This window comes from Egretta garzetta, unplaced genomic scaffold (genome assembly GCF_000687185.1).
Source record: "Egretta garzetta isolate BGI_Z169 unplaced genomic scaffold, ASM68718v1 scaffold1134, whole genome shotgun sequence".
Classification (NCBI taxonomy): domain Eukaryota; kingdom Metazoa; phylum Chordata; class Aves; order Pelecaniformes; family Ardeidae; genus Egretta; species Egretta garzetta.
Window position 1 is genome coordinate 52352 of NW_009259481.1, and position 25841 is coordinate 78192.

The window sequence follows — 25841 nt, forward strand, 5'->3', positions numbered from 1 at the left end:
AAGAGTGTCTGCTGCGCTGGGCCCCCTCACTGCTGCTCAGCACACCCCTAGCTGTGCTTGGCCTCCCCTCAGGATGCATCTCATCAGCACTATTTCCAAGCAGAGCCTGTGGAGCATCCCTGCCAGGGTGTAGTCGCCCCTCAACCATGTTTGATTTTTCTTCCAGGCTTTGCTGGGCCACCATCACCTTAGGCAAAGTGTCATTTGCTATCAGGGACCTATTTTTGAAATGAGCACTACAAAAAGCGGAATGAGGTCCACATGCCTTTGCGGCTTTCTTATTCACTCCTGTCTCAGGGGTCTGGTTGGCCAGATCCTGCTCTGCTCTGTTACTCTCAGAGAGGGGCTCCCTGCTGCCAGGCCAACTGGTGTTGGGAAGACGCAGACTGTGCATCAAGCCTCTGCTCTCCAGTGACCTGGCTTGTCGAGGCCTCCACCTGGGACCACTTACACTAGGGGCTGGGGCTCTGTGTCTCGGAAATTGCTCAGGGTTGTTTAAGAAAGCATTTGGGAACTGCCTTGTGTCATTGGCCACAACATTCGATTCAAGAAAGGCAAGATTGTCCATCTCTGGCAATTCCTTAGCAGCTGTAGCATCCTGAAACACTGCCTTCAAGATTAATTCATCCCTCTCTTCCATCATTATATAGCTGGAAGGCTCAAGGTCATTGGTGTGTGCAAAGGTGGTATCTAGAAGGCTTGTGCCTTTGGCAAGTTCACTGGCTTCTTGTTCTATGCCACTTCTTGCAGGCAAGGAGTTATTCTCACCTATGAGGATTTGTTCTTTTACAGGTTTGCTGGGTCCCAGGTCTGAGAAAGAAACGTTTTTCCCTTCAAAAGTTTTGTAAAAGTCTTGCAAAACCTCTTTGTGAGGTCTTTTTTCCAGCCTAGCATGTAGCTCATTTGATGAATAGTTGCTTTCCCTGGTATGACTGTGAACCACAGCGTAAGAAGTCCTGTTGTCTTCTGTCTCATCTGAAGATGGAGACGGATTTTCCAGTGTGGAGGAAGAGTTATGATCAATACTTAAAGCTGGTTCTGTATTGATTTTCTCCTCTGACTCATACAGATTTAAAGATATTTTATCAGCCCCTCTTAGCAACTTGTCCTCAGCACCCTGTGAAGATGTGTCTTGAAGTCCCAGATTGTGCTCCAGGTCATTCTGGTGAAATGAGCTCCTGTTCTTTTGAAGAACAGCATAAGCAACTGAGTCCCACAAGCTTGTTGCATGAGTAGTTCTCTTTTGAGGCTCTGCTTCCAGGATCTCTAATGTACCACTAGACTGGACCATAGTCCTTTTTACTGACTCCTGCACCTCTGAGATTTTTGTCACCTTCTTTCCTGCCAGAGCATCTTCTGGAGCTGGTGTGGCTTGGTCCAGCCATTGCTGACCTTCTTCTGAGCTCACAGTACCATGGACCCTTCCACTGGCACTTGCCAAGTGTTCTCCAGGTGGGAAAGCTCCAAACCCTTTATCCTGGCTAATGATTTTTGACAATTCTTCTTCATCTTCCAGGAAGGATTCATAGGCCACTGGCTCATAGTTTGTCTCTGACAGAGAGGACATGGAAATATCAGGTGTCTGTGGGATTGTTCCTAAAACTGTTGATCTGCCATTGGAAGGGGGACTGGAAATGCTGCCATTGCTCAGGAGAGCCCCATGGTTGGGTTCTGTCAAGCACAATCTTGGCTTCTCTGTCTCATTTCTGGAAGAGGTGACATTGTTCAGTTGCTCATCCACACATGGCCTGTGCCATCTCTTTCTTTTAGAAAAGCCCCTAGGTTGGAAGTAAAAGGCGCCCTCCTCCCCCTCAAAATCCACATAGCTTTCCTCATCAGGGTATTGCTCATGCTGGCACTGCAAGACTGTGAACTTGGCATGCATCCCTCGGTCTCTGAAATCAGGATTCAGGCACCCCAGCGTCCAGATCCCTGTCTCAAGAGGAAAAGAGGATACCATCAGCCCACCAGAGTGGGAGATCGGCAGAGCTGCCATCCCCATGCCGCTCCCTTGCTAGTGCAACCTGTATTTTCCAGCAGCCTCTGGTTCGTGGTAGTGATTTCATGTTTTCATAATCCCTAGAGTATCTTACAGCTGGACTCACAAGACATCAGGGGTGCTGCCAACATCAGAGCCAGTCCTGACAAGCACCATCAGCAGGGCCAGTGTTTCCTGCCAGAGCTTAGTGACCTACACCTGTGAGGCCCCAGCAGTAGCTTGGTGAGAACAGTTAATGCACTGAGAACCCACAGAGCCTCCAGGATTATTCCCAGCAGCAGAGTAATCACCGTAATCCACCCCCAAAGACGTGCTGGTGCTGTCAAATACACGGTCTCTCCCACTCAAGGAGAAAGAAATGAAAAGGCTGCCTCTTGCTCACATCCCCAACACATTTGCTCTACACAGCGAGCGCCTCCTCTCCAGGCACCAAGAGTAGGTGAGGAGGTGTGTAATAACCAGGCTCTGACGCTGGAGAGAGCTGTCCTCTGCTGCTGGCCGAGCTGCTTGCATGCTTCAGATCAGCAGGCAAAACTCAGAGCTCAAACAGATTCAGTGTTTGGCTGGGTTTTAGAAAGCTTCCTGGGGTATCTAGAAACCCTGTCAGCTTGGCTCAGGGTGCAGTGCTCGTGGCCACCATATCAGTGTTTGCGATCACATGGTAAATTCTGTGTTTCCCCTTTGAGTAAGGATATGGTTAACTGCTTTTGCAAATGCTAAGGATAAAATGCTGAGTGGGGGGAAATAAGACTGAACTCTGAAGCAACTCCTTCCTAGGACTTCTCTATGGCTGCAATTTCAGTCCTTGCAAAGGTGTGGTGATAAATGACATGCTGTGACCAGTGGCTGAACCCACAGCAGGGACAGCTCTGCTGCTCCCCTTGACCTCTGAGCTTGGAGCCAAGGGTGCAGATACAAGGTCCTTGGGGCTCATGTTACCACAGCCAGTTTGCTGGCTTGGCAGCATGTGTGACCTTAACACACCCTATTATATAATAATTATTATAACTATAAATACAGCAATTTAATTTCTTTCATTTAAGTTTTGGAAGGATTTAATCACTGCCTTTCACTTTGCTGTTCCAGCAAGTTGTGCATCCCTTTGTTCTCAGGGCTGCCAAAATGTGATTGGGTACCACAGACCTGGCTGTGATGCCAGGCCCATGGTTTATAGAATAGCCCATGTTACTAACCTGGCTTTTCCAAACTCATGAAGACTGTTTCTCCAGAAAATGGGAAAAGGGTAAGCACGTCCTCAAAGACCATGTTGTGCTTGAATGTGTTTCCAGAGAAGAAGATGGAGAGGAAATTTGTTTGGGCCCCAACACTCAGGACATACCAGTACACAACTTCATACAAGCAGAGTTTTGGTTGGAAGTTGTCAAACACAAAGCCGTTAATAGCTGTAAGAGAGCAGGGGTGAAACATTTCATCAGGACCTGATTCCCCCATGGTGGCCAAGCTGCTGCACGTTCCCTGCTTGTTCTCTGGGGCAGGGATGAGCCTGTGTCTGCTGGGGCTTTGCAGGGAGCCCCTGGCTGAGCACTCACTGTGCATCACGTTGGAGGCATAAAACTGGGGGTCCTGGGTATCCACATGGGCTGCGTCAGTGCAGAACCGCCTGATGTTCTCTTCCAGGTACCAGCTGTGGTTCTCATCGAAGATTGAAAACAGCACCAACCTTGTCTTATCTGACATTATCTGGAAGGCAGAGGGGGAAGTAGTTATTCCTGGTCTGGTCAGAGCTCACCCAGCACCCAGGTGCTGCCAGGGTGTAGCTGCCAGGTCTTAGCCTGGGTGCATGGGGAACAGTTTATTGGTATTTCACAGGAGTTAGGATCCAGGTTTGGAGAGAATGGAGCATGCAAGGGAGGATGGGGAAGGCAGGAGCATTGGAACTGATAGTAGGGCTGAAAAAAACAGGACAGACAAATTTGGTTTTACCCAAAATATTTCAACCACTGCAGTTATTTCAGCCTTTCAGGCTGGCAGTTGAGGTGACCAAGGAAGGACCCACCTGATTCCCCCTCTGATCCATGGACTTCTTAAAGCAGATCAGGAGAGGCCCAATCAGGCCTGAGGCCATGTCTCGGATCGGGTCAATGGAGCTGTAGTAGAAACGGGTGAGGCAGCGAGGATCTGCTTGTGTTGGCCCATCCTCAGTGGTGACCCTCCAGATGTAGGTGAATGACTGGCCAGGGGGGATAGGAATGTCCTTCACATCCTTATCTGGCAACACACAAGGGCAGATCAGTTAGGTCTGGGCTGCTCCTGCAAGGGGTGATCCTGCTTTTAAAAAGACCTCAAAAAAGGGGTTTCCTGACCACACAAGTTGCATAGAAAACTACCCAGACCCATGCCCACCCTGGGATGGCACACTGGCTGCTAGCATGTGCTTGCGTGGAAAGTTGATCTGGACAATAGGAGCCCCTGGGACCAGGTGAGGATGGAGAGGCATACGCCAAATTTTGAAAGCCCTTGGAACTCCTGCAAACTGGAACATTTAGCCAGTTTCAGCTGTATCTGGGCTCTGGGCTGCCTAGAGGAGTTTGCAGATGAAGATACAGAGCTGGGCAGAGCTGAAATGGGTGAAAAACAAAGCAAGAAAAGATATATTTTTAAGTAAATACAGCTAGACCATGAGAAAAGTGAGGAAGAGATCTGGAATGAACAGAAGGAAAACTGAAATGCAACAAAATCCTCTGAGCATTCAGCAGGTTCTTGCACTGATGCAATCTAAGGAAAATACCTTTCTCTGTTCCAAGTGCCCAGCTGAGCTGCTGTAAGAGCATGGTTTGCAAAGCTCATGTGTCAGTCAGGGTAGGAATAGCTTTTTTAATTTATACTCCCCTAAAGAGCATCATTCCTGTGGCTCCAGCACCACAACTCGCCCGCTTTCACAGAGTTGAATCACTGGCAAAGCTTGTAAGCCATATCTGGCTGGGGAATGTTGACAGAGGGGCAGGGATAGGGCTCCCAGCTCCCTTGTGTGGCTTGGCTCCTTTAGTCCTTGCTAGCCGATGGGCCACTTTGCCCTTTTGACTCTCCTGAGAGAAAACCCTAATTTAGATAGTAACAGGTCACAAAGTTGACCTAGTCCTTAGTGGCTGCTGTCCTGCTTCTGCTACTTCTGCTGCAGCAGAGGAGCTTTTCTCCAGCCTCTGCAATTGCTCCCATCACTGTCATGCACCCAAAAGGGCAGAGAGGAGGAGGATAGAGCAATGTGGCACGATTTTGCCCTGGTGGGATGTAGGATGGCCTTGCACAAGTCATGCTCCTGGGAGCATGCCAGCAGAAGATGAAAGCAGTTCTGGGAAAGGGACCTGGTAACCCAACAACCCCAGAGCAAAAAACTGCGAAGCTGTGAGAAGGAGAGTCTGAACCGTAATGAACCCCCCAACATTAAAGCAGGGCAGGGGGGAGCCCAGGGAATGAGGACTGTAAGCAAACTGGCAAACACAGGCAGGATCACCAGAGTGGTTCCTGCCTCATCAGAAAGTGGTGGCCTCCAAGGATGGACCAAACAACATGGTTCCAGCTCCCTGATTGACAATGCCCCCTCTTCCATCCATCATCCAAGCCTTCCTTAAAGACAGGGTTACATGGCACCACGGGGTACATGCAAGACTCATTTCCAGGATTGCAGGGCTCAGGTACTTGGATGGATGAGTTGGACAACCAGTCTTACCACAGGCTGCAGGAAGCTCTCCTGGCCCAAAAGGATGGCACTGGCCAAGTGATGTCCCAAATTCTTGTGGCCTGCCTTACCTTGAGAGGGCTTCATGGCATGGTATGGCCTTACGCTGGTGAGGCCATGAGGGTAGATGTTGTACGGTCGGCTTGCCAGGTTCCTGAACACGATCTGAAATAAGGACATCCAGCAGGAACATTTAATGCTTTCTGAACATTGTGAGCCCTCGAGGCTGCCCTCAGTGTCCTTGCAGGGAGGGAAACGCTGGGCAGCGGCACTCTGGGATCAGCTACATGCCAGTGTCCAGTGGGGAGGAACCCAGACATGTCTGGGACCACAAAGTAGGAGTCAGAATAGAAGAAACTGTTTATTTCTCTACCAGTCTACACTGCCCATCTTTCCAGAGGTGCCCATTTTAGGCAGGGCATGAAAATATCAGATTTATTAAAGGGAACATTGCTGTCTTCAGTCTGACTTTGTATATGAGACAGAAGAGGTCTGTCAATCCAGGAGGCCTCAGAGGACTAAGACACTAAGTATGCACAGCAGTCAACAGCTTCAAAGTGCTCCCCACTTCACTGCATGAAGCCCTTCATTTATTTCTCTAAATAGCTCTGTCAGGGCTTTGCCATAGGCGTTACCTTCAGCCCCGTGCCCACAACTGCACAGGGAACCCCAGGCAGGGAGCAGAAATGTGAAGCTCCTGGAAACCATCCCATTCCTCCTAGAGGCAAACAAGTCAAGTAGTCAGTAGAAGCATTTGGAGAGACACAAGCGACAGTCCCCAATACTGTATGGTATAAGCGCACAGATGAAGAAGAGTGTAGGGTTAAGAGGATGCTCCTGCCTCAGAGGAAGGTGTTGGATGCCATGTGTCATGGATTAATTCACATGACTCCTAAGACATCTGCAATGAAGTCAAATCAAGGGGACTGGACCGTATCCTGTGCATCTCTGTTGATCTCCAAGAGTATTTAGTTTTAGCTTTCAGTAACATCTGCCTTTCTGGTGAACTTTGGACATTACCAAACATGATAGACCACCTCAAGGAATTGTGTCAGACCTTAGCCACAACCCAAAAGCTATTAGGAGAACAGCATCAAGCTTTGAAGTTTCCCCTTCCAGTCCCTCTTTGTGGAAAGCAAGCTCTGTCTTACCTTAAACTGATCTCCAACCTCTCCCTTAATAACAGGCCCCAGAATTCCCTTGTCCAGTTGATCTGACACCTTGCGCTTCTTGAAGGTTGCATCCTCATACTCCACAAACATTACTTTCTTATACTTTGAACCGATCCGCTGAGGGCCAGCCTCCAGGAACAGGCTTGTGATGTTTCTGCAGGCAAGGCAGAGAAAGAGCAAAGAGCCACATGTGGGACACTGTCAGAAACAGAGCAAGGCCTTCCATCATCCAAGGACCTAGACAGCTTCCCAGGGACTACGAGTACACAGTGGGGACACCCAATCCTGCAATCACAATATGCATCCTAGGGAATAACGTTTCAAGTGATTCAGTGCTTCTTTAACGGAGAAAGTTTCAACTAGGTTGCACAATAGCAGTATTGGGCTGACACTGCCCTATCTTGGAGGGAAGTGGTGACTGTGAGACCTGAGAGCATGGCAGGTTGATCCCAGTCAGGGAACACCCCCAGTATGTGGGCATAAGGCAACAGAGCAGCTGCCTTTTCTTGATCATCCCAGCTCCTTCCTAGGAGCAAGGCCTACCCTAAGCTGGAGAGGACACCTCCTCTGGCTTACCCTGTGAGGTCTGCAGGTGGGGATTTCTGCCCTCCAGCCCTCCAGGCTGCTGGCTGGGGTCCCCATGTTGGGCAGAACCTGGGTGACCTCACTACCAAGCCAGCCCCAGCCTACACAGCCTGTGTCAGCAGAGTGATGTCGGGACTGGTGACAAGTGTCATTGCCACACAGTGCTGACTGAGGTGCTTCTGCTGAGATATTGCATGTGCATCACCTCTCCCTCCAAGAAGTGGGGCAGCAGCAGGGGTTAATTCCCTCTGCCATCTAGACCAGGTCCTTCCAGACAGGGCAAGGAGACCCACACTCTGGGGCTGCAGGCACATGCCCTGGCTGTGTAGGGCCTCCTGCCTGGAGGGTGAGAAGGGTCACCAGGTGCTGCTGCCTGCTCAGAAGGGGCTGACCCCTGAGACCTGGGTGACAGAGATAAATGCCTCTGCGGGGAATTTGGTAAAATGGAGCAAAGCAGGGTCCTGCCTTCTCATGGCCATCCCAAGACCGTCCTTGTCCTGCATCCATACTGTTAGTGTTAATAAGGAAGAACAAAACCATCCAGGTTGTACAGAAGGAAAATAAATTTCTGGGGAAAAGGGGAAGAGCTGGCAGGGTTGTCTCAAGGAGCAGCCTCATGGGCACACATGCCCACTCTCACCTGTCCAGAGACACTGGCTTCACAGGGGCATAGTCCCAGTCTATTTCTTCAGCTGCGATGTAGTGAGTCCAGGTGACAGGCTTCTCTTTGGCAGAAGAACGCACTTGGATCACATGATAAGTTTCTTCATCATCTTCAGGGTAATCCATGTCTTCTGGCTCATCTGACAGCTTCCCCATCTTCATCAGGCGCTCCTCCGGACACTCCTCCACCTTCACAATGGCCTCCATGCCAGCTGGGTTAGACAAGCCAGGCAGAAAGGGTCACACTGACATGCCAGCACAGCTGCATGCTCCCTCAGGCTCTGCTTGGGAGGTGTCCTCTCCACTACTGTCCCCATCAAATGGACCATCACATGGGTCAACCTAGGCCATCCTGATCATGGGCCAGATTTTACTATAGAGCAGAAGGGGCCTTGGAGCTCCAGCACTGCATAGAACCCTGAGCCCGCGCCATCCCCTGAACTTCTTTTCCCCTGAGCTCTTACAGAATAAAGTTACCTTGCTGATGTATCTGGCAGAAGATCCGAAACCAGCCAGCTGTTCCTGGCATGGTCTGGGCTGTGAGATATGTGGCAGGGGAGATTTCTAGGCTGCTGAGGCGGTGGCTTCTCACCAGGAACGTGTGGGCTTCAAAGAAGATGGAGTGGACTTCTGGCCCAGTGCCCAACCCGATCACGTGCCAGTGGACCTGCTTCTTTAGACACAGTGTGAGGCCTGCCAGGAGAGAAGGAAAGCACCCAGGAGTCAGCACTCCATCCATCCCTTGTCCCCACTCTCAGTGTCATGGACTCAGAGCCTGACACATGCCGAGTAGAGTTCCCTGCTCCACAAGGTGATGGCTTCAAATTGGAGAAGTTGCATGTAACCGTGGACTGTCTGAGCAAAACAGGGGCACAGGCCATCCCCCTGAGATAAGACTAGATTTATGGAGTGGGGGACTTTGGCAAGGGCTTTGGGAGGCGTGCTGATGGGAGCTCACAGCGGGGTAGAGTGACAAAACAGGTAGATGTGCTCCTTGACTCTATAAATATGGGAATTGTGAACTGGAAAGGCAAATCATTTGCCTGATCACAGCACTGGCAAGCCTGATACTAAAACATTGCATCTGGGGCAGGGCTGCAGCTCGTCCTCAGCAGTACCCAAAAAGGGCAGAGAGAGGTCACCAGGATTACTTGAAGGCTGGAGAAAATTCCTTCCTTGGAGAGACTCAAAGAGCTCAGTGTGCTTAGGAAATGGGAGAGGACTTGACTGCATTGTAAAAATATTTTCCTGGGGAGAAATTAGTGTGTGCTGAAGGGCTCTTTAATCTAGCAGGGAAGTGAATAACAAGAACAAGTTCCTGGAAGCTGAAGCCAAACAAAGTCAACAGCGTCAAGCACCTGGGTTTGGCACTGAGTGCGATAGGCAACTGGAACAGGTCCCAAGAGCCTGGCAGGAGACAGGGTCGAGGCTCCCTCCTCAGGCCCTCAGCTTTCTATTGCCACCTCTCTATCAGACACCTCTCAGGCCAGGTCCCACAGCCAGACAGGGGGTTGCTGGGTGGACATGGATACCTTCTTGAGGGGAAACCCACTGTGCAGACACAGTGTCTTGACCATGAAGTCTACTCAGCTCTTAAGCTCCATGGATCCACCAGGACAGGGAATTGAGGGGAATTTTGGTTTTGCCTTTTATTGGAGAACAGCCAGACCAGGGTGGAAGGTTTCAGGGTATGGTTCACCAACATTGCTGATGGTAATGACTCTCCTGGACAGTGTTTCCCAGTTTGCCTTGGAGATTCTTCACTCTCAGGCTGCTCTGGACCTTCTCCCAGAAGAATATCAGAAAATGCCAACTTTTGTCTTCACTGAGACCACAAGAGGCCTTTTCTTTTGCTTTTCTGGAGAAGAGGAGGCTGAGGGAGAGACCTTATCACTCTCTACAACTACCTGAAAGGAAGTTGTAGTGAGGTGGGTGTTGGTCTCTTCACCCAAGTAGCAAGTGATAGGACGAGAGGAAAAGGCCTCAAGTTTTGCCAGGGGAGGTTTAGATTGGATATTAGGAAAAATTTGTTCACTGAAACAATTTACAAACACTGGAACGGGCTGCCCAGGGAAGTGGTTGAATCACCATCCCTGCAGGTATTTAAAAGATGCGTAGATGTGGCACTTAGAGACATAGTTTAGTGGTAGACTTGAGGGTGTTAGGTTTACAGTTAGACTTGATGATCTTAAGGGTCTTTTCCAACATAAATGATTCTATGATTCTATTCACCAAATCCTACAGAGGTGTGTTGTCAGAACCAGACTAGCAAGAGCTGAATTTTCCCCTCAATGTTACCTCCAGCCTTGTTTGCAGGTCTACAAGAGATGAAAAACTCTGCTACCAGCACTATTCCTGGAGACTTCTGAGGAGGTCAGCTGCACTTGGCAACACAACCAGAAACACATCCTGCCCCACTGTAAATGGGCAAGGCAGATTGAGGAGTTGAGATGTGATAGTCCCTCTGGGGTGAACACAGCCTAAGAGATCCATCACCTGGAAAGTCCTCTTGATGTCCCTTCTCACATCCTTTCACAAGCTACCTTGAGTTTACAGACCTGACCACACACCTGTTCCTAGCACCTCCCATGCCCTCCATCCCTGTCCCTGGCACACTGGTACTCACCAGGCAGTGAGCCATTGATGTAGCCATTGATAGTGTGCAGCTCTGTGCTGTTGTGAGGAGCTGCCGGGGAGCTGGGCTCGGAGTACCAGCTTTTCCCTGCGGAGAGAAGAGGATGCAGTCAGCTTTCACTTGAGAGCATTTCAAAGAAAAAGGAGACCATCCCACTGGGGTGAAACAGTATGAAAGCCAAAATCCAGGGAGGTCAGATATGTGGTGCCTGTTGGAAATCCATAGCTGGCCTGGCCACGGCTCTGCATGAATGTGGTGGTGACCATTGCACGTGACAAGGCATTACTCTCCTGCAGCTTTAGCCTGGGATGGGAACAAGGCCAAGGCATGGGATGGGAAAGCTGGGGAGGCTGCAAGCTCCCTGCAGCTAGAGCACAGAAGAAGGAGTGACAGTACTGCACCAGGAGCACATTGATTGGGGGTGGGGATGTACAAGGCTCAAACCCTTGGGAGGCAGTGTGGGAGCTGAGCAGCTGCGCTTATACCATGGCCAAAGCATGTGCCCTGAATCAGGCTGAATTCAGGGTCTGACACTGGTTAACAGGGTAGTTACCTTCATCAAACACTGCGAAGAGCATCACAAACTCTTGCCGTGTGTCCTCATTTCCATCGCTCTCCAGGGTCCCTGCAAGATGCCACAGGCTGGATGTCCTTAAAAGTCAGCAAGCACAATGCCTGTCTCCCCAGGGAGTTCCCTTTGTGCCCTCCAAGAACTGGTAAATCAAGGCCAGGCTGTGGATTGCTTTTGTCACAACTGACACAGCCATGTTTCAGCCTTGCAGTCCCCAAAAGCCCATGGTTGAGAGGCAGCTGCCCCCAGAAGGCATTGAAAGGTTGGTTTGAGCTGCCTTCCCCTTGCAGGCTCTCAGGATCCATTTAGTCACCTGGAAGAGCCCATTTTATCTAGCCCCCTCATCAGCACCATCATCTGCGCTTGTCGTCTAGACTTCACTCCATCAGCCGAGAAACTGCTCCCAGTGAATCACCAGAGCCTGCAGACAGTGCCCTGGGAGGAGGTGACTCATGCCCATTCCTCTCCTGGGACTACAGAGGGGTCTCAACAACTATCTCCAGGAGATGGCTCAACCAGGGGTGACGAATCCCACCCAGGTATGCTTCTTGGTGCCTTGCACTCAGCAAGTATTAACAGTCAGGATTTCATCACCTCCATGTTTACCAAAGGAAGGAGAACAGGCACAGGTACTGTGGACCAGGCAGTGCCCCAGATATTCTGTCTCTCTCCTGCCTGATCCTTAACCCTAGCTGATACAAACTTCCCTCTAGTTCTTCCAACAAAACCCTGTTTGACAAAGCACCCTGGCTGAAACTGAATGATCACAGCTTGGTGAAGCTCTGAATGAAAGACAAACATTTATACCTCCGTAGCAATTCACCTTATGGATAGATAGGGTTCAGATACAAGGTAGAAGATTTCATCTGTGGTTTGAAATCTTGCAAAGGAAAGAAGCAACTGATTTCTCTCCAGCAGGGAGAGTGTGTTTGGCTCCTGCACTGGGAAGGGACTCTTTGAGGAAAGAGCCAAGCCCCAAAAGTGGTGTTGTTGACCACAGCTTACTGACTCCATTGCCATGTTCAGCCTCTGGAAGGTATCTTTGATTTTTCTGCTTTTCAATTCATGATTGCATGTGACCTGCCCCCATCCTGTGCTGTCCTTACCAGGTCGGCACACAAGCAGGGCTCCAATCAAACCAGAGTTGATGTCCTTCACACTGTCGGTGTTGGAGGAGTAGGAGTGAGTCAGGCATGGTGAGTCGCCATCCGTCGGGCCCTGGTTTTGCTGGATTTCCCAGATGTATGTGTGTGTCTTCCCTGGATTCACCCTGTCACCCTCCTTCTCTGGCTGGCTGGTCTCATCCTCATACCCTGCACCTAAAGCCAAAGATGTCAGTGAAGGTTCATCTCCAACACACCATAGCTACAGAAATGCCTCTTTCCCCAACTCAGAGCACAGCCTCTCTCCACTCCAGTCCTTGGAGCCAGCCCAACTCTCACCAGAGATGACTGGTCCCAGGGTGGTGGGCAGACCTGTGCCAGAGACTTGCTTGTTGGGCTGTGCACCCACCACCTGCTGGAGGGCACAGTCTTCCTGGCATCCAACCTCAGGTTTAACCTATGTCACTCTATAAGTGATACAGGTTTGCTCTGGGCTGTTTGCTCATCTTCTCTCATTTCTGGGCTAGTCATGGTCTTGTTCCCCCAGGCTAAGCCATCTCTGTTACCATCTGTCCTTGTACAGGGACGTGAATAGCAGGGACAGGAAGAGATGCGCTCCCTCCTGGCAAGCAGGCAGCAGAGCAGGAGGTGCTGCCCAGGGCTTGCCTGACTCACCCTCTGATGCCTTCCAGTAGGACACCCCGATGGCATGGAGGTTGTATGGGTGGGAGGCCAGGTTCTTAAACGTGATTACCACCGTGTCATAGACCTCTGCTTGGATGGTGGGGCCCAGGAGACCTGAAAGGGGGGAAGACAACAGGGTCAGGCAGCTCACACCCAGCCATGGGCCCCAAAGGGGCTGGGCTTTCCACTTGCACAATTGTCCCTCATGTAGCATGGCAGCATCAACTGCTCTGGCACCAGCAAGGCTCCCTGCATCCCCAGCAGGTCTGCTGTTCTGGGACTCTACTCGGGTGCTTTCCCATTCCTGGCCAAGGAGCTGCAATCACCCAAACCAGGATGAGTTTGGCCACTGTCAAGGAGCGCTGGGGCTCACCATGCTGCGGGTGCTTCTTACCCATCCACGCTGGTTTGGGCTTGGGCTGCACGAATGAGGCATCGGGATACTCCACAAACACAGCCTTCCTGTACTGGGGAGGGACACCAGACGTGGGGGGCTGTGGGCCCGGGTGCCCCGACACACTGCAGTAGGAAGGAAAAGCCAAGGCTGATTGTGCAGCCCCATCCATGGATGGACAGCAGCCATCCTCTTCCTCCCCTCCCCACCAGCTTGCCCATGCTGTGCCAACCCTGGGGATTGCTCACCCTGTTGTGTCCTTTGGGTTTCCTGACAACCGCCAGGTGTGTTTGGAAACATTTTGCTCAGCTCACGGATAACAACTTAGCAGTGATTTATGTCATGGTGTTAGTCACAATAGAAAAAGGCACAAGGGCAGGAGGCACAGCACTGTACCCAGCTGCAGCCAGGAGTGGGCACAGCCCCGGGCATCGCTGCCAGCCTCCTGCCTTGTGCCTTGTCTGGCTTCATGCTTCCGCACCAGCAGAGACCTGAGGCACAGGGAGTGCTGCAATAGCAGTGCCTCGTGGCCCTGCAGCCACTCCCCACCCCATTCCCAGCACCTTCAAGTGTGGCAGACATCACATCATGTATAACCTTGAGCATCCTCCACAGCTCTGCCAGGAAAAGAGACTGCGTCAGGCTGCATGGCAGGTCGCGGTAGTTTGCTCTGAAGCCTAAGCAACGTCCCCACATTTGTTTCTTTCTGACCAAACTGGGATTTACAGCCAGCTCCTAAAAACCTACTCCTTGCAGCAGGAGGATAAAGGAGACTTGAACGTATTTCATACCCAACTTATCTCTGCTGGCCACTTTCTATCTGTAAGCTGCTTAACAAATTCATTTCCCAGAAGGAATCCATCACATTTATCAGGATAACAAAGCCATTAATTTCTCCAGGGATTTTAGAGGCTGGCTTATCAGTCCCGGGACTGAGAGCATTTCCAGTAACCAGATAGACTGCTTCCAGCCTTGTTTTGTTTGGAGCAAAAGCCAGGTGGTATTTTATTCCCTCTGAAGAAGCAGGGAGGATTGCTCTCCCCCTCTGAGTAAGCCTTCAAGCAGTAGTTCCCTTTGTGACTCTTCCTCAAGAGGAAGAGGAAGGAGCCAGAGTGACTCAAATTTATGAAAGGGTGATTCACGCTCGCCCCCACGCCACCAGCTGGAAGCCAGCTACAACCAGAGGATGCTGTGGGGAGAGTGGGGTTCAGCCTGCCCAGGGGCAGAGCAGGACTGGCACCCACAAAAACTCCCCACACACCCAGCTCCTGCCTTTCCCACCATGGCTATAACCCTGTGTTTGGGCTGGCAGGAAGTCCCCAGCAGACACAGCCCCAGTGAGCAGGGCCACTGCATCCAGCTGACTTTGCCCATGAGCCATTATCGTTCCTGGCTCAATGGCAGTTGGGTCCAGACCAAGCTTCGCTCTCCAGGGTGACCCCACACTGGGAGATGGCAGTGCCACAGGATGGCTGGCACTGGGCTGTCCACTGTCAGGAAGCTGTGCCTTAATCTCCAACTCACAGAAAGCCCAGCTTTGAAAATACATCTCTGAGATATGAGGGTCTGTCCTGATAATTCTGCAGTAAACAAGGCAGAAATGCCCTGGAGCCAGGAGGATTTTGCTGGCATGTGAGGGCATGACTGGGGGGACACTTGGTGACACCAGGGCTCAGCACTGGGTCCCAGCTAGCATGGCAGAACCTGACAGCCTTTGCAGGAGACAAGGAGTGCAGGGACATCTGATCTAAGTGCTTCTAGCCAGTCCTCTGCATTTGGGGTCCCCATGGACTTCCTACCCCAGGGATGGCTGAAGTCGAGGCAGGGAGATAAGTTCCTGGCGCCTTCCATCAGCATTGTTAGCCACTCTATCTGTTTATCTCTCAGAGCCGGGAGACAGCCAAGGTAAACACCCCGTGCACTCAAACATGGGCTGCTGCTGCATGGCCGCCAGCTCTGAGCCAGAGCTAAGATCCCTGGGGCCGTTGCAGGATGTGCTGGTCCCAGGTCCAACCCTGCTGGTAGGGTTGTATTTGTGAGGAAGAGAAACTGAAATCATGGGGAAGGCGTAAGCAGCTCTAGCCTTGTGTGCCATAGCCCATTCATTTGGCAGAGCTTTCCATAAATGTGCCAGAGAAACCACTGATACATACAGGGGTTTTGGAGGTCCTGTCTGGAAGTGCACCCTTGGGGGCTGAGACGGTGGTACCATGAGGGAGAATGGGTGGAGCAGAAGACACCCCACACACAGCTCGGAGGCACCCCAGCTCTGGTGAAAGCTCTGTTCCTGCCATGCTCTCCTGGCTCACTCCTGCATGCCCCTTCCTCACAGCCTGGCTGTTTTCCTGTGCCCTCCCTGCACGGGGAGAACTGGGCTGAGGCTGGAGAGCCAGGGAAAAGGCACACCAAGGAAGCCCCAGTTCCCAGCATGGCTCCCCCAGAAGCCGTGCTGCCCAGACGTGCCCTGCCTGTCCAGGGTGGAGCACACCACCAAGTCCCTCTGAGAAAGCCAAAGTTATCTTTCCCCATTTTAGAGAAGGACAAGTGACCTCAGACTGCCTGCCGATGCCCTGCTTTTCCCCAGGGCAGAGCCAGGTCCCGGAGTCACTGCCAGGTCAGAAACAGTGCACGAGCACATCATTAAAGTCTGTGCTGAAATGGAAAGCCACAGGGTTGAATTAACAGCGTGAGTGACATCACCTCCACCATAGCCTAATGGATCTGAGTGCAACATTAGTAAAAGCAGGGCAGGGCAGGCATTAGTAAAATGGGGGGTGCTGGATGTAATTTTCCTACTGAAGTAACCAAAGGGGGAGGGAAAAACAACATAACTCTGATAGAGTGACTATGGCAGCTAGTCAGGCCGACCTGGCTCATCGCCAGAGTCTGGTTTCCAGTGCCTGACCACAGTTCCTCGCTGCTCAAGCCAGTGTGAGTCTGAGATGGTGGTGTGGGTGGATATTGCCCCAGCACAGAGCCTGGAGAAGGTGATGTGGCAGCAGGATGGAGGGAAGGGGTACAGCTTGATCCACAGGGGATGTAGCTGTCCCACTCTGCTCTCCATGCTGAGGTCAGAACAGCCCATTCACAGCCATGTGTGTGCAAGCCAGCTGTGTCTCCAGACAACACCATCCTGACTCCTGAGCAATGCATCTGCCACTTTTCCTTCCTACTCTTCAGTATTTGGGCAAACCCACCATGCCTTCCTCTCTCTTGTCACTGTGTACAAACACCATTCTTTGCCCAAATAATTAAAATTATTTTCATTCCATAAAGGAAAAATCTCAGCCCCACCAATGCAATGTACACAAACTAAAGCTCGTCTTTACCAGGGACAGACACAGTGGAGAGCCTTCGCTGCTCTGAGTTATGTGGGGGGGGGCAGAGCCAACCTCCCTCTGCAGCCCCCAGGCAGGGAGACACAGGACCCCATTTCCACCCACATCTCCCCAAAGTTCCCAGGATGCAAAGCAGAAGAGAAAGCGCAGGCTCTTAGCTCTAGGCGCAGATTTTACAGTCACAGGCAAATGGCATTTAGATAAAGCAGTGCAGAGCAGTAATGCAGAGCAGGTCAGCATCTCTCTCTGCGGATTTATTCCACCTGTGCATTATCAGGGGTTGCACTTGTTGACTCCCCATTGCACAGAAACACCCATTCCCAGCTGTACCAGCATCTCAGTGCACCCGCCCTTGCCAGGTCGCCCCCATGCACCTGCCTGCCTGGACCCAAGCTCACAGTGCTGTGCATGCCAAGGCAGGAGAACACCCATATTAGGGTGCTAGAATTGCAATAGAAAGAGTTTTACCCTGCAGGCATTTGTAGCACGGAGAGCAGGTCACTGTGCATGTAGTCCCAGGTGGTTTCCACTGCACCGATGTAGTATCTTCTGACTTTGCTGATGCCCTCCTCAACCAGGCAGAGGAGCAGGAAGCCATGCAGGGCTCCCACCAGCATCATGCCTGCCAGCTGGGAACTGCTCTGGCTTCAGGAGGAAAAGTGAAAAGGAAGGAATAAGAAAGGAAAGAGGAGAGAAAAGTCTTTATCTTCTCATTCAGCTGTTGTAATCCACAGGAGATGATGATTTAAAGGCAGCACCCACAGGCTCAGTCAAAGCTCTGGAGAGTTTCTCAAAGACGTCAGGAGAGGAATTGCTTGAACGAGTTAGTGCAAAGAGGAGCGTGCAAGTGATGGGCTCTCCCTCTCTTCCTCTGGGTTGGCAGTGACAGGAGGAGAGGAAAAAACAAAAGGCAAGGGAGGGAAGTGCAGCGGTAAGCTCTGCTGCAGGACCCAGCTGGCTCAGTGTCCTGGCCCGTATCCGGGAGCGAGGTGAGGAAAGGGAGGGTTGCAGAGGAAGGGGAATTTAGGTGTGGTCTCTGCCTGGTCCCACCTTCCTGCAGTGGGGAAGGAGGATAGCGGGTTGCAGGCCAGTGCCCTGCTGCTGCTCAGGATACAGGAGCCTTTATTTCCCCTGCAAGTCAGTCTGGGTTTGTACCTGGGTCTGGAGCCCCCCAGGGAGCTGGCAGCTGCCTTCTGTGCCTGCTAGCTCCCATAGCTTGAGGGATTTAGGGGAAAATTTGCCTTCAGGATGCAGATAGCTTATTGCTATGAAGCAGGAGAGGTTGCCCCATGCCCCCCAGCACTGGGAGCCTGCAGGGCACTTTGTATCTGCAGGGGCAGGGCTGGAGGTGAGGAAATTGCCAAGGATGAACATATGCATGTACCTACGCAGGGTGTATCCCTATCCCCCAGGTGCCTGCACCCCAAGCAGTGATGACTGAGCCACACAACCTCACTTTGAGCCACATGGGAGGGAGAGGGTTGGGGTGATCCCTGGGAGTCCCCCTCCTGCCAGCTGCTGCTCCTCACCCTTCTCCTCTTCTCCCAGGATCCTGCAGAACAGCTTAGAGAAGACGCACTGAAATGTTTTTGCAAATTTCTTCCATTTTAAACTCACAAGTTTTCAACATCTCTTAAAAGCCCCGGAAATCCCCCACCCCAGATGTGGCTCATGCACACATGCTAGCACATGGTTCTCCCTTAGCTCATGGAGGCAGAAAGATGAGGAGGAATCCCCTGCATGGTCCCAGCATCCGCTGGGCAAGTGAGGTGCGGAAATGTCCCATAAATGACGCTGTAGGGCAGCAGGAGTGCAACAGGGGCAGTGACCCCTTTGGTGAAAGTCCCAGTATGTGCAGAAGCATCCATGCGACAGGTCTTGGTGCCTGAGCAACAGAGGGAGGTAGGGGCAATCCCAGTGGATGTGGGAACACATTCCCTAATGTCCCACTGCTCCACGTAGCAGCCCAGCATTGCCTAGATCATTCTGGAGGATCCCAATGTCCCACTGCTCCACGTAGCCCAGCATTGCCTAGATCATTCTGGAGGATCCCAGCCTCCTGGGCTCACTGTGCAGGAGCCTCCCATGTCTGTGGGGTCAGTGACGGCTCTCTGTCCCCCACCCTCAAGAGAGGGGCCAGTTCTCACCACCTTGCTGGGGTCACGCTCTCTCTTCCTACTGCTCACCTTATGGCAGCCCTGGGCCTGAGGGGGAAAACCATCCTGGGCAGCTGTGACTGGCCAGGGCTCCCACGGCAGCAGCAAGGAGCACCTGGGGTGACTCCCCCTCAGCCTGTGAAAAACCCCAATCCACCAAGGGGCTGCCCACTCCTTCCTGCACTCACCCAGGGGCTAGCTGACACAGGAAGAGCCAGGGCAGAAAGCGCTCCCCCCACATCACCCAACCTGCTCACAGAGAAGCAAAAAGCCAGTGAGAAACACATTTCCTTTAGCTCATGCACTGGTGTCTGGCTTGGCTCCTGGCCTGGGGCTCCTTTTCTTTGCGAGGAAGATGAGCAACAGCCTGCCCCACATTTTCCAGCAAGCATTTTGGGGCAAAACAAGCAATGTGTCACATTCAGGGATACCTCGGGTGCTTTGCACCACCTCCCCTGGAGTGGTGAAGTACTGGAGGGGAAAGGGTTGTCTGGAGGTCCGGGAGAGACATGGGAGATCTGGGCTGTGCTTCTGGCAACGGTAACCCCTGTGGTATGAATGTTACTTTATTCCAGTCATCCTGTCTGGGAATCTCCGGGTGCTCACCCAAAAAGGCTGGAAAAGGTGTTTCTTCCAGAAACAAGCAGATGGGGAAAATGTCACCAAGCAGACAACATGACTGTGAAGAGGGCAGTCGGAGGTGGCAGCATGGGATGGGCACATGGGAGGGTTGGGGTTGGCTATCAGGAGGGCTGCTCCAGCTCTGGGTGCTGGAGATCTGCATGGGGTGGCACAGGGTCTTCCTGCCCCTAACCCTGGCAGGGATGCTCCAGGCACCATGGGATGACAAGATCCAGGGATCATGGAGGAGAGTCAGGCAAAGCTTCCCTTGGGGGCTGCAGTGGTGGGAGCCTGGACATAGCCAGAACTTAACGGCTGTGACACTGGCAGGTGCTGAATTTCTGGGTTTAACCATTTTCAGCTACTGGGAGGCAGCTCCAGGTTCCTGATCCAGAGACATTAAGAGTAAACTGGAGAGATGGGGTCTAACCCAAGGTATCAGAAAGAAGATTATATCATTAAGATACTCAAGGCTGTGGGAAGGGGAATCTAGGTGTGAAACTGGAGGACACTTGGAAATAACTTAGGGAGGGGGCCCAGATCCTGGCACTTGCTGCATGCAGTGGGTAGCTTTGTGCAGGCATGTGAGAGCCAGTGCAGACTGAAGCATGCTGAGGACAGCTGGGCATCCACAGAGAGCCCAGTTCCCCCCAGCACAGCCAGTTAAGCCAGAGCCCACATGCCCCAGCAACAGCATGCATGGCCCCAGCAAGCGGGGTGGCATTGGCAGCCCTGGCACTTCTGAGGGCTCTGCAAAACGTCAGCATCAGCCATGCCTGGCTGGGCCAGGGTGGGCCAGGCAGTAGCAGATGGTTGTGCCTTTAAGAGAGCTGTGGAGCGGCATTGGCATCCCAGTCCTGCCTGGAGTGAGGCACAGCATGAGCGCATCTGCGCATCCCCAAAGCTCCCTGTGCCAGGGCACTGTCCTCCCAGGCAAATGTAATGGGAAACCAGGACAGACTCCTGTCACCGAGAGTCCCAGAGAAACCTGCTTGGCCAGAGCCAAGGACACACATGCATGTAGAAAGCGCTGATTGTTTCCCCGAATTGTGCAGTTCTCAGCTCAATATGGTGCTGGGGCAGATAAAAATGACTCAGAACAAAGTGAACCATGTCTAATCTCTCCTGGGACTTTTTTTGTATATATGTGCGTGTATGTGAGAGAGCAAGTGAGTGACTCATGGCAACTTCTTGGGAATGCAGAGTATCTCAGAAGCAGCAGCCACCCATGGGGCACTCACCCTTCCCAGCACTCACATGGGCAGAGGGCACCGAGACACTGGCTGTGCCGTGTGGCACTGGTGATCTGGCAGAAGGATCAGGCATGGCCCCTTGTACTAGTACTTCCAAGCTGGAGCATCTCCTGCTGCTGCCCACATCCCACCTGGACCCTGCCTGCCCTGGGGAGGGCTTGGTTTTGATGCACAGCTGCTCCAGAAAGAGGAATGGAAGCCCGATGGTTGTCAGGACACATCCCCGCTCTTTCACAGACATGCCCTGGCAAGCCGTCCCTGCTGCGTGGGCTTGCCATGCTTCCTCTCCGTGCTGCCGGGTGCACGCTGCCAGCTGGCTCCTACCCAGCCTGCTGGCCATGCCCACCTGGATGCATGCCACACTGACTCATTTCACCAAATGCTGCAGGAAATCCCTGTCACCTTTCCAGCACCTCCCTGCACAAATGGAGTGAAGGATGCTACAGACATCTACTCCTTCACTTCACAGGCATTTCCAGAGTGGCTCTCCAGAGCCAGCACTGGGGTTTAGTCACAGGGGATGTGTTTATCCCATGTAACCAGCCCCACTGTGCTGTGCAAGGGCAGAGGTGCTTTAGGGGAGCTGTTTTCAGAACCCACTGTCTCAGGAAGAACAAATATTAAAACAAAGCACTAACTCACCAGCCAAAAAAGGCATCTCTTGTGGTGCTTTTGTCTCCATCCCGGCTGCTGCAAAACCAGCCCAGATAGAGACACAAACCTTGGCTTTAGTGCAGATAAATCACAGCAGGAGCAAAGCCCACGCCTGTCATTGGGGGAAAAAACTCCATCCTTTGGAACCAAAGCTCTGGGCTGGAGGAGAAATGCCTGGCGGGCCTTGCTCAGCCACTGCACCCCAGCAATGACAGAGTAAAGAGTGGCTACAGCCCCATGCAGCTCACAGATCGGCTGACCTGCAGACAGCAGGACCCCAAGGGAGCAGCAGCACAGTGGGGCCGATGGCACCGACACTCCTGAGCGTCCAGCAAATCCAGTCCTGAGGTTCCCTAGCCCTGGAGCATAAATGCTGATGTGGAGGAGGTCCCCTGGCTCCTCCCCTGGCTTTCTCTGCAGTAAGTGGATCAGTGGAGCATTTCTCCTTTCTCTCTCATTTCTCATGTTGGAGGCATCTCTGAATGAGAAAGAACTGGATGCAGGAAGCTGTAGCAAGCTCCCATGCAGCCTGAAGCCCTCCACCCAGCTACCCCACAGCCCTGGGCTGTGCCTGTCACTGGGGCAGAGTCCTGAGCCTGAGGATGCTGCTGCAGCTAGTGCCCATGGATGTCCCTGCACCGTGCTCGTCTCGTCCCCATATGTCCAGCCCAGACCTTGGGGCTGGCAGGGGTGCCTGCTGGCCAGGCAGCAACAGAAGAGGGTGCAGACTAGCAAGATGGAGGGATTGTGAGGGAAGATGGACCAGGATCCCGGCCAAACGGGCAGAAAACAGGCAAAAGTTGAATGAGGAGATTATGGCACATCCAGGAATTGTTATTCACCTTTTACAGCTGGGGAAACTGATGAAAGGAGCAGCAGGACTTACCCACAATCACCTGCAAGGCAACAGCAAGTCAGAAAGAGAGCACCTGTATCACCTGAGCAACCACTTGGTATCATTTGCTGTGCTCCAGGCTGGTTGCATCCGTTGACTGTCCAAAATGAGCACTTCTCAGCAGGAGGGATGGCTTGAGGGGTGGGCAGGGGCTCACTGCTGCTCTCAGCACAGCGCTGTGCCTGGCACCAGGCTGCTCAGCCTGCCCTCCTGTTCCCTAAACCTGGCTGGCAGAAATCCCAGCTGCTGGCAGGAGGTAGCAGAAAGCCCCTTCCTTTGCAGCATGGAAGTAGGGGAGGCTGGGGGAGAGCCAGCCTGCACGGAAAAGTCCCCATGGCACCTGGTGGGGGAGTGAAGGAGAAGGGCTGCCACCTCCACCCATAAACACCGAGTGACATGAAGGGCTGGAGCCCAAGTTTGTTTCATTTCCAGAAAATGAGAAAAGAGAGAGATGGCAGCAGAGAGAGAAACCCCGCTGAAAATCCCCGTGCTCTTGCTTTGATGGGGCTGAGCTGCAAATTTCCTTTCTGCAAGCAGCAGCGTGTCCCCAGCCAGCCACTGAGCTGGGGCTGTCCCTGCATGGCTGCATGACAACAGCGCAGATGTCCCAGCCGGGGGAAGGGGAATTCAGATGTTGCTTCTCAATGTATTAAAAGCGGCAACTCGGTGGCAGCCCCAGCAGAGCGCTGTGCAGCCAGGGCCACAAGGCCAGCAGCACTGGGGCCACATCATGCTGAGCCACTGGAGTAGCAGCTTGGGAGCCTCAGGACACTGCAGCCCTCCAGGTCCCTGTGTGCTGGGGAAAGCTTCCTATCGGCGGGGGACCCTAGCATCTGGCAGAGATGGCCAGGTATGGTGACTCACTGAGGTGCCCAGAGGGGCATCATGGGTCCATTTATAGAGCATTTCTGAGGGCTCTGCAAGTGGGGACTTGCTAGGGGGACATGGTTTTGCTAACTGCATTATTGCCCAGTACCGCTCGCCCTGACTGTGCACAGCTGCTGGAAGCCCACGTGGCCTGGAAAGCTGCGGCTCAGCCAGGCTACGCAGGCTGGGAGGTGGTGGTGGTGCTGGGAGGCGGTGGTGGGTGCTGGGAGGGAGGGAAAGCCTTTGAGACAGGGAATGGCTCTTTGTGCCTTTGTCTCCTGAGCTGAATAGGACTGCTTGCCAGGAAAGGTGCCTTGCAGGGAGCCCCAGTGGCTGCGGGGTGCTGAGGTGCTACTTCTGGGCTCTGCTGCTGCACTCACCAGACCCTGTGGCACTCTCTGTACCAAGCTGGGCCTGATCCCACTGCACAGGAACCCCCAGCCCTGCAGCCCCTCCAGCCCCCCTGTCAGCCCAGTTCCTTCCCCACTGTGGGAAGAAGCCAAGCACCTACCCCAGGCAATGGTACATGTGTGCCTGGAAAGATGCGGCCATGATGCAGATGCTCAGGCCAGTGGGTGCCCCTGAGATCATGTGTGCTAGGCCCCCCCAGCTGGCACTGGGGACGAGGCACAAGAGGAACCCTACTTGGCCCCAGGACATGGGGACAGCCCATTGCCCAGGGCAGGGAGACAAAACCAGGGACACGTGCTGCATGGGTATGGGACCCCACCACGTAATGGACATGCAGGAGACCCCAGTGCCACCTGTTGCCGGTGTTTGGGTGGGATTTCCAAGATGAAGCACTGCCACCAGGTGCCTACTTGCTCCCAGCCATCCCACCCCATTGGCACCAGCACATTTTCTTTCCCCAGGGGAAGCTGCTCTGCTCACTGCCAGTCCTCCCTAGAGCCAAGGTGGAGACCCAGCAGAGACATGGTGCTCTTGGCTGCTCAGTAGTCGGTGTAGGATCTGTCCAACAGTCTGGCTAACAGCTACATCTGATTACTGGGTCACCAAAGGGTGACCACACTGCACCTGCAGGAGCTGCATTCTGATCTACTGGGGATGGGACGACTGGGGCTCTCTGGGATCATGGTGGGGGCAGAGGGCGGCCCTGATCCTGAGCAATGACATGGGCTTCGACTGCCCAGGAGAGCAAATGCAGAAGCTTTCCAGTTGCCGCAGAGTAAATAAACCTCATTCTCTGGGTGGTTATGAGTGTAAAAGCCCTTTAGAGCATCCTGTCTACAGGGTCCCTGGGGCTTAAGGGCTGGATACTGGGCTGGGCACCTGGCTTCTCTCCTCCTGCACCCCCACAGCACCCATCCCTCCAGCTGTGCCTTGCCTGGCCCTGGCACCTCAGACAGCCAAGTCCCAAGTCCCAAACCTGCTGTGGGCAGCAGCTACCAGCCCCCACAGGATGACTGTGTGCAAGACATCACGCCTTGGTCCCTGGGGAAGCACTGTCCTGCCACTCTGGTTTGGGCATGCACACACTGCTCCAGCTGGTTCCCCCTAGTCAGGGAAGTGCAGGAAACGTGTAATGGTGCTGCGGCTCCTGACACGTCCCCGCCTGCCTGTGAGGGGGAAGGAGGCGCTGGGCTGTTCACGAACAGAATGTCCTGGCCACTGCGGCAGAGTGCTGCTGTTGGTTGCCAGAACATTGTCTATTCCCCCACCCAGCCCAGGCTGCCTGTGCTCCTGCTCCCACTCATGCACTGGTTTCCATTAACCCCGCAGGTGCGTCAAGCCTGCTCCTCCTTTGCTTACAATGTCTCCAGGATGATACCTTTTCTTGCCTGTTGTGTCTCAGGTTTTCCAGCTTTGCTACTCCCTGGGCAGCTGCATCCCCAGGCAGGAGGAAGGTAGCTTTTGTTCTGCAGGAGTTCAAGTGAGTGGCTCAGAAATTGGAGGGATCATTGTTTCAGGGGAGGCAATAAAATAGGCTCCTGCTAGGCAACATGCCTGGGCTGCCCAAACTGGCTCAGGGTCAGGCCGGGGCACTACAGGACAGAGCTGGGTGCGCGAGCTGGACGCAGTGCAGCAGACCCTTCATGCTGCTTCAAACATGCCTGAGCCCCTGGCTCCACCACACACCTGCCCCACTCCTCTGCGCAACCCAACATGGAAAAAGAATTCCTGGCCCACGTGCCAGGATGCTGAGCTGCCCAGGGAGGTTGCGTTTGTTTTAAGCAAATAGCCAAATGTGCTGTTTCTGCGGAGTGACAGCTCGCAGCCAAGCAAGAGCCTCCCATGTCAGAGGGAGCAAACTGCCACGGGCTTTAAGGAAGCTTTTAAGATACCCTTGGAGCCCTCTTTGTCCCTCCCCTGGAGGGCCATAGGCCCCCTCGGCCTGCGCTGATACTCTGTACCCGAGCCAGTCCTCCTGGGACACCCCACGGCAGAGGCACCCATGGCACCAGGGACACTGGGGCTGCGGGGACCCGTAAAGCCAGGCCCGGGCGGTTGACGCTCTGGCAGCGGCAGAGGGGACAATCCTTCAGAGGGGCGCTCCGGTGGACACCAGCGGGCGTGCCCGGGCTCCCCCCGCTCG

At 53.2% G+C, this 25841-nt stretch overlaps 1 protein-coding gene across 1 annotated transcript in view; it reads right to left on the minus strand.

The window, feature by feature from the left end:
* F8 (coagulation factor VIII) overlaps positions 1–17461 on the minus strand; it is a 26452-nt gene extending 8991 nt beyond the window's left edge. Inside the window, 15 exon segments of the mRNA XM_035892736.1 lie at position 1; positions 4–1932; positions 3193–3402; positions 3550–3700; positions 4017–4228; positions 5768–5861; positions 6848–7022; positions 8094–8328; positions 8594–8809; positions 10743–10838; positions 11305–11376; positions 12429–12641; positions 13101–13223; positions 13504–13628; positions 17310–17461. The exon segment at position 1 is cut by the window's left edge and continues 828 nt beyond it. Of these exon segments, the coding sequence (XP_035748629.1) occupies position 1; positions 4–1932; positions 3193–3402; positions 3550–3700; positions 4017–4228; positions 5768–5861; positions 6848–7022; positions 8094–8328; positions 8594–8809; positions 10743–10838; positions 11305–11376; positions 12429–12641; positions 13101–13223; positions 13504–13628; positions 17310–17461 (4004 nt within the window).
* Positions 17462–25841: the final 8380 nt, after the last annotated feature.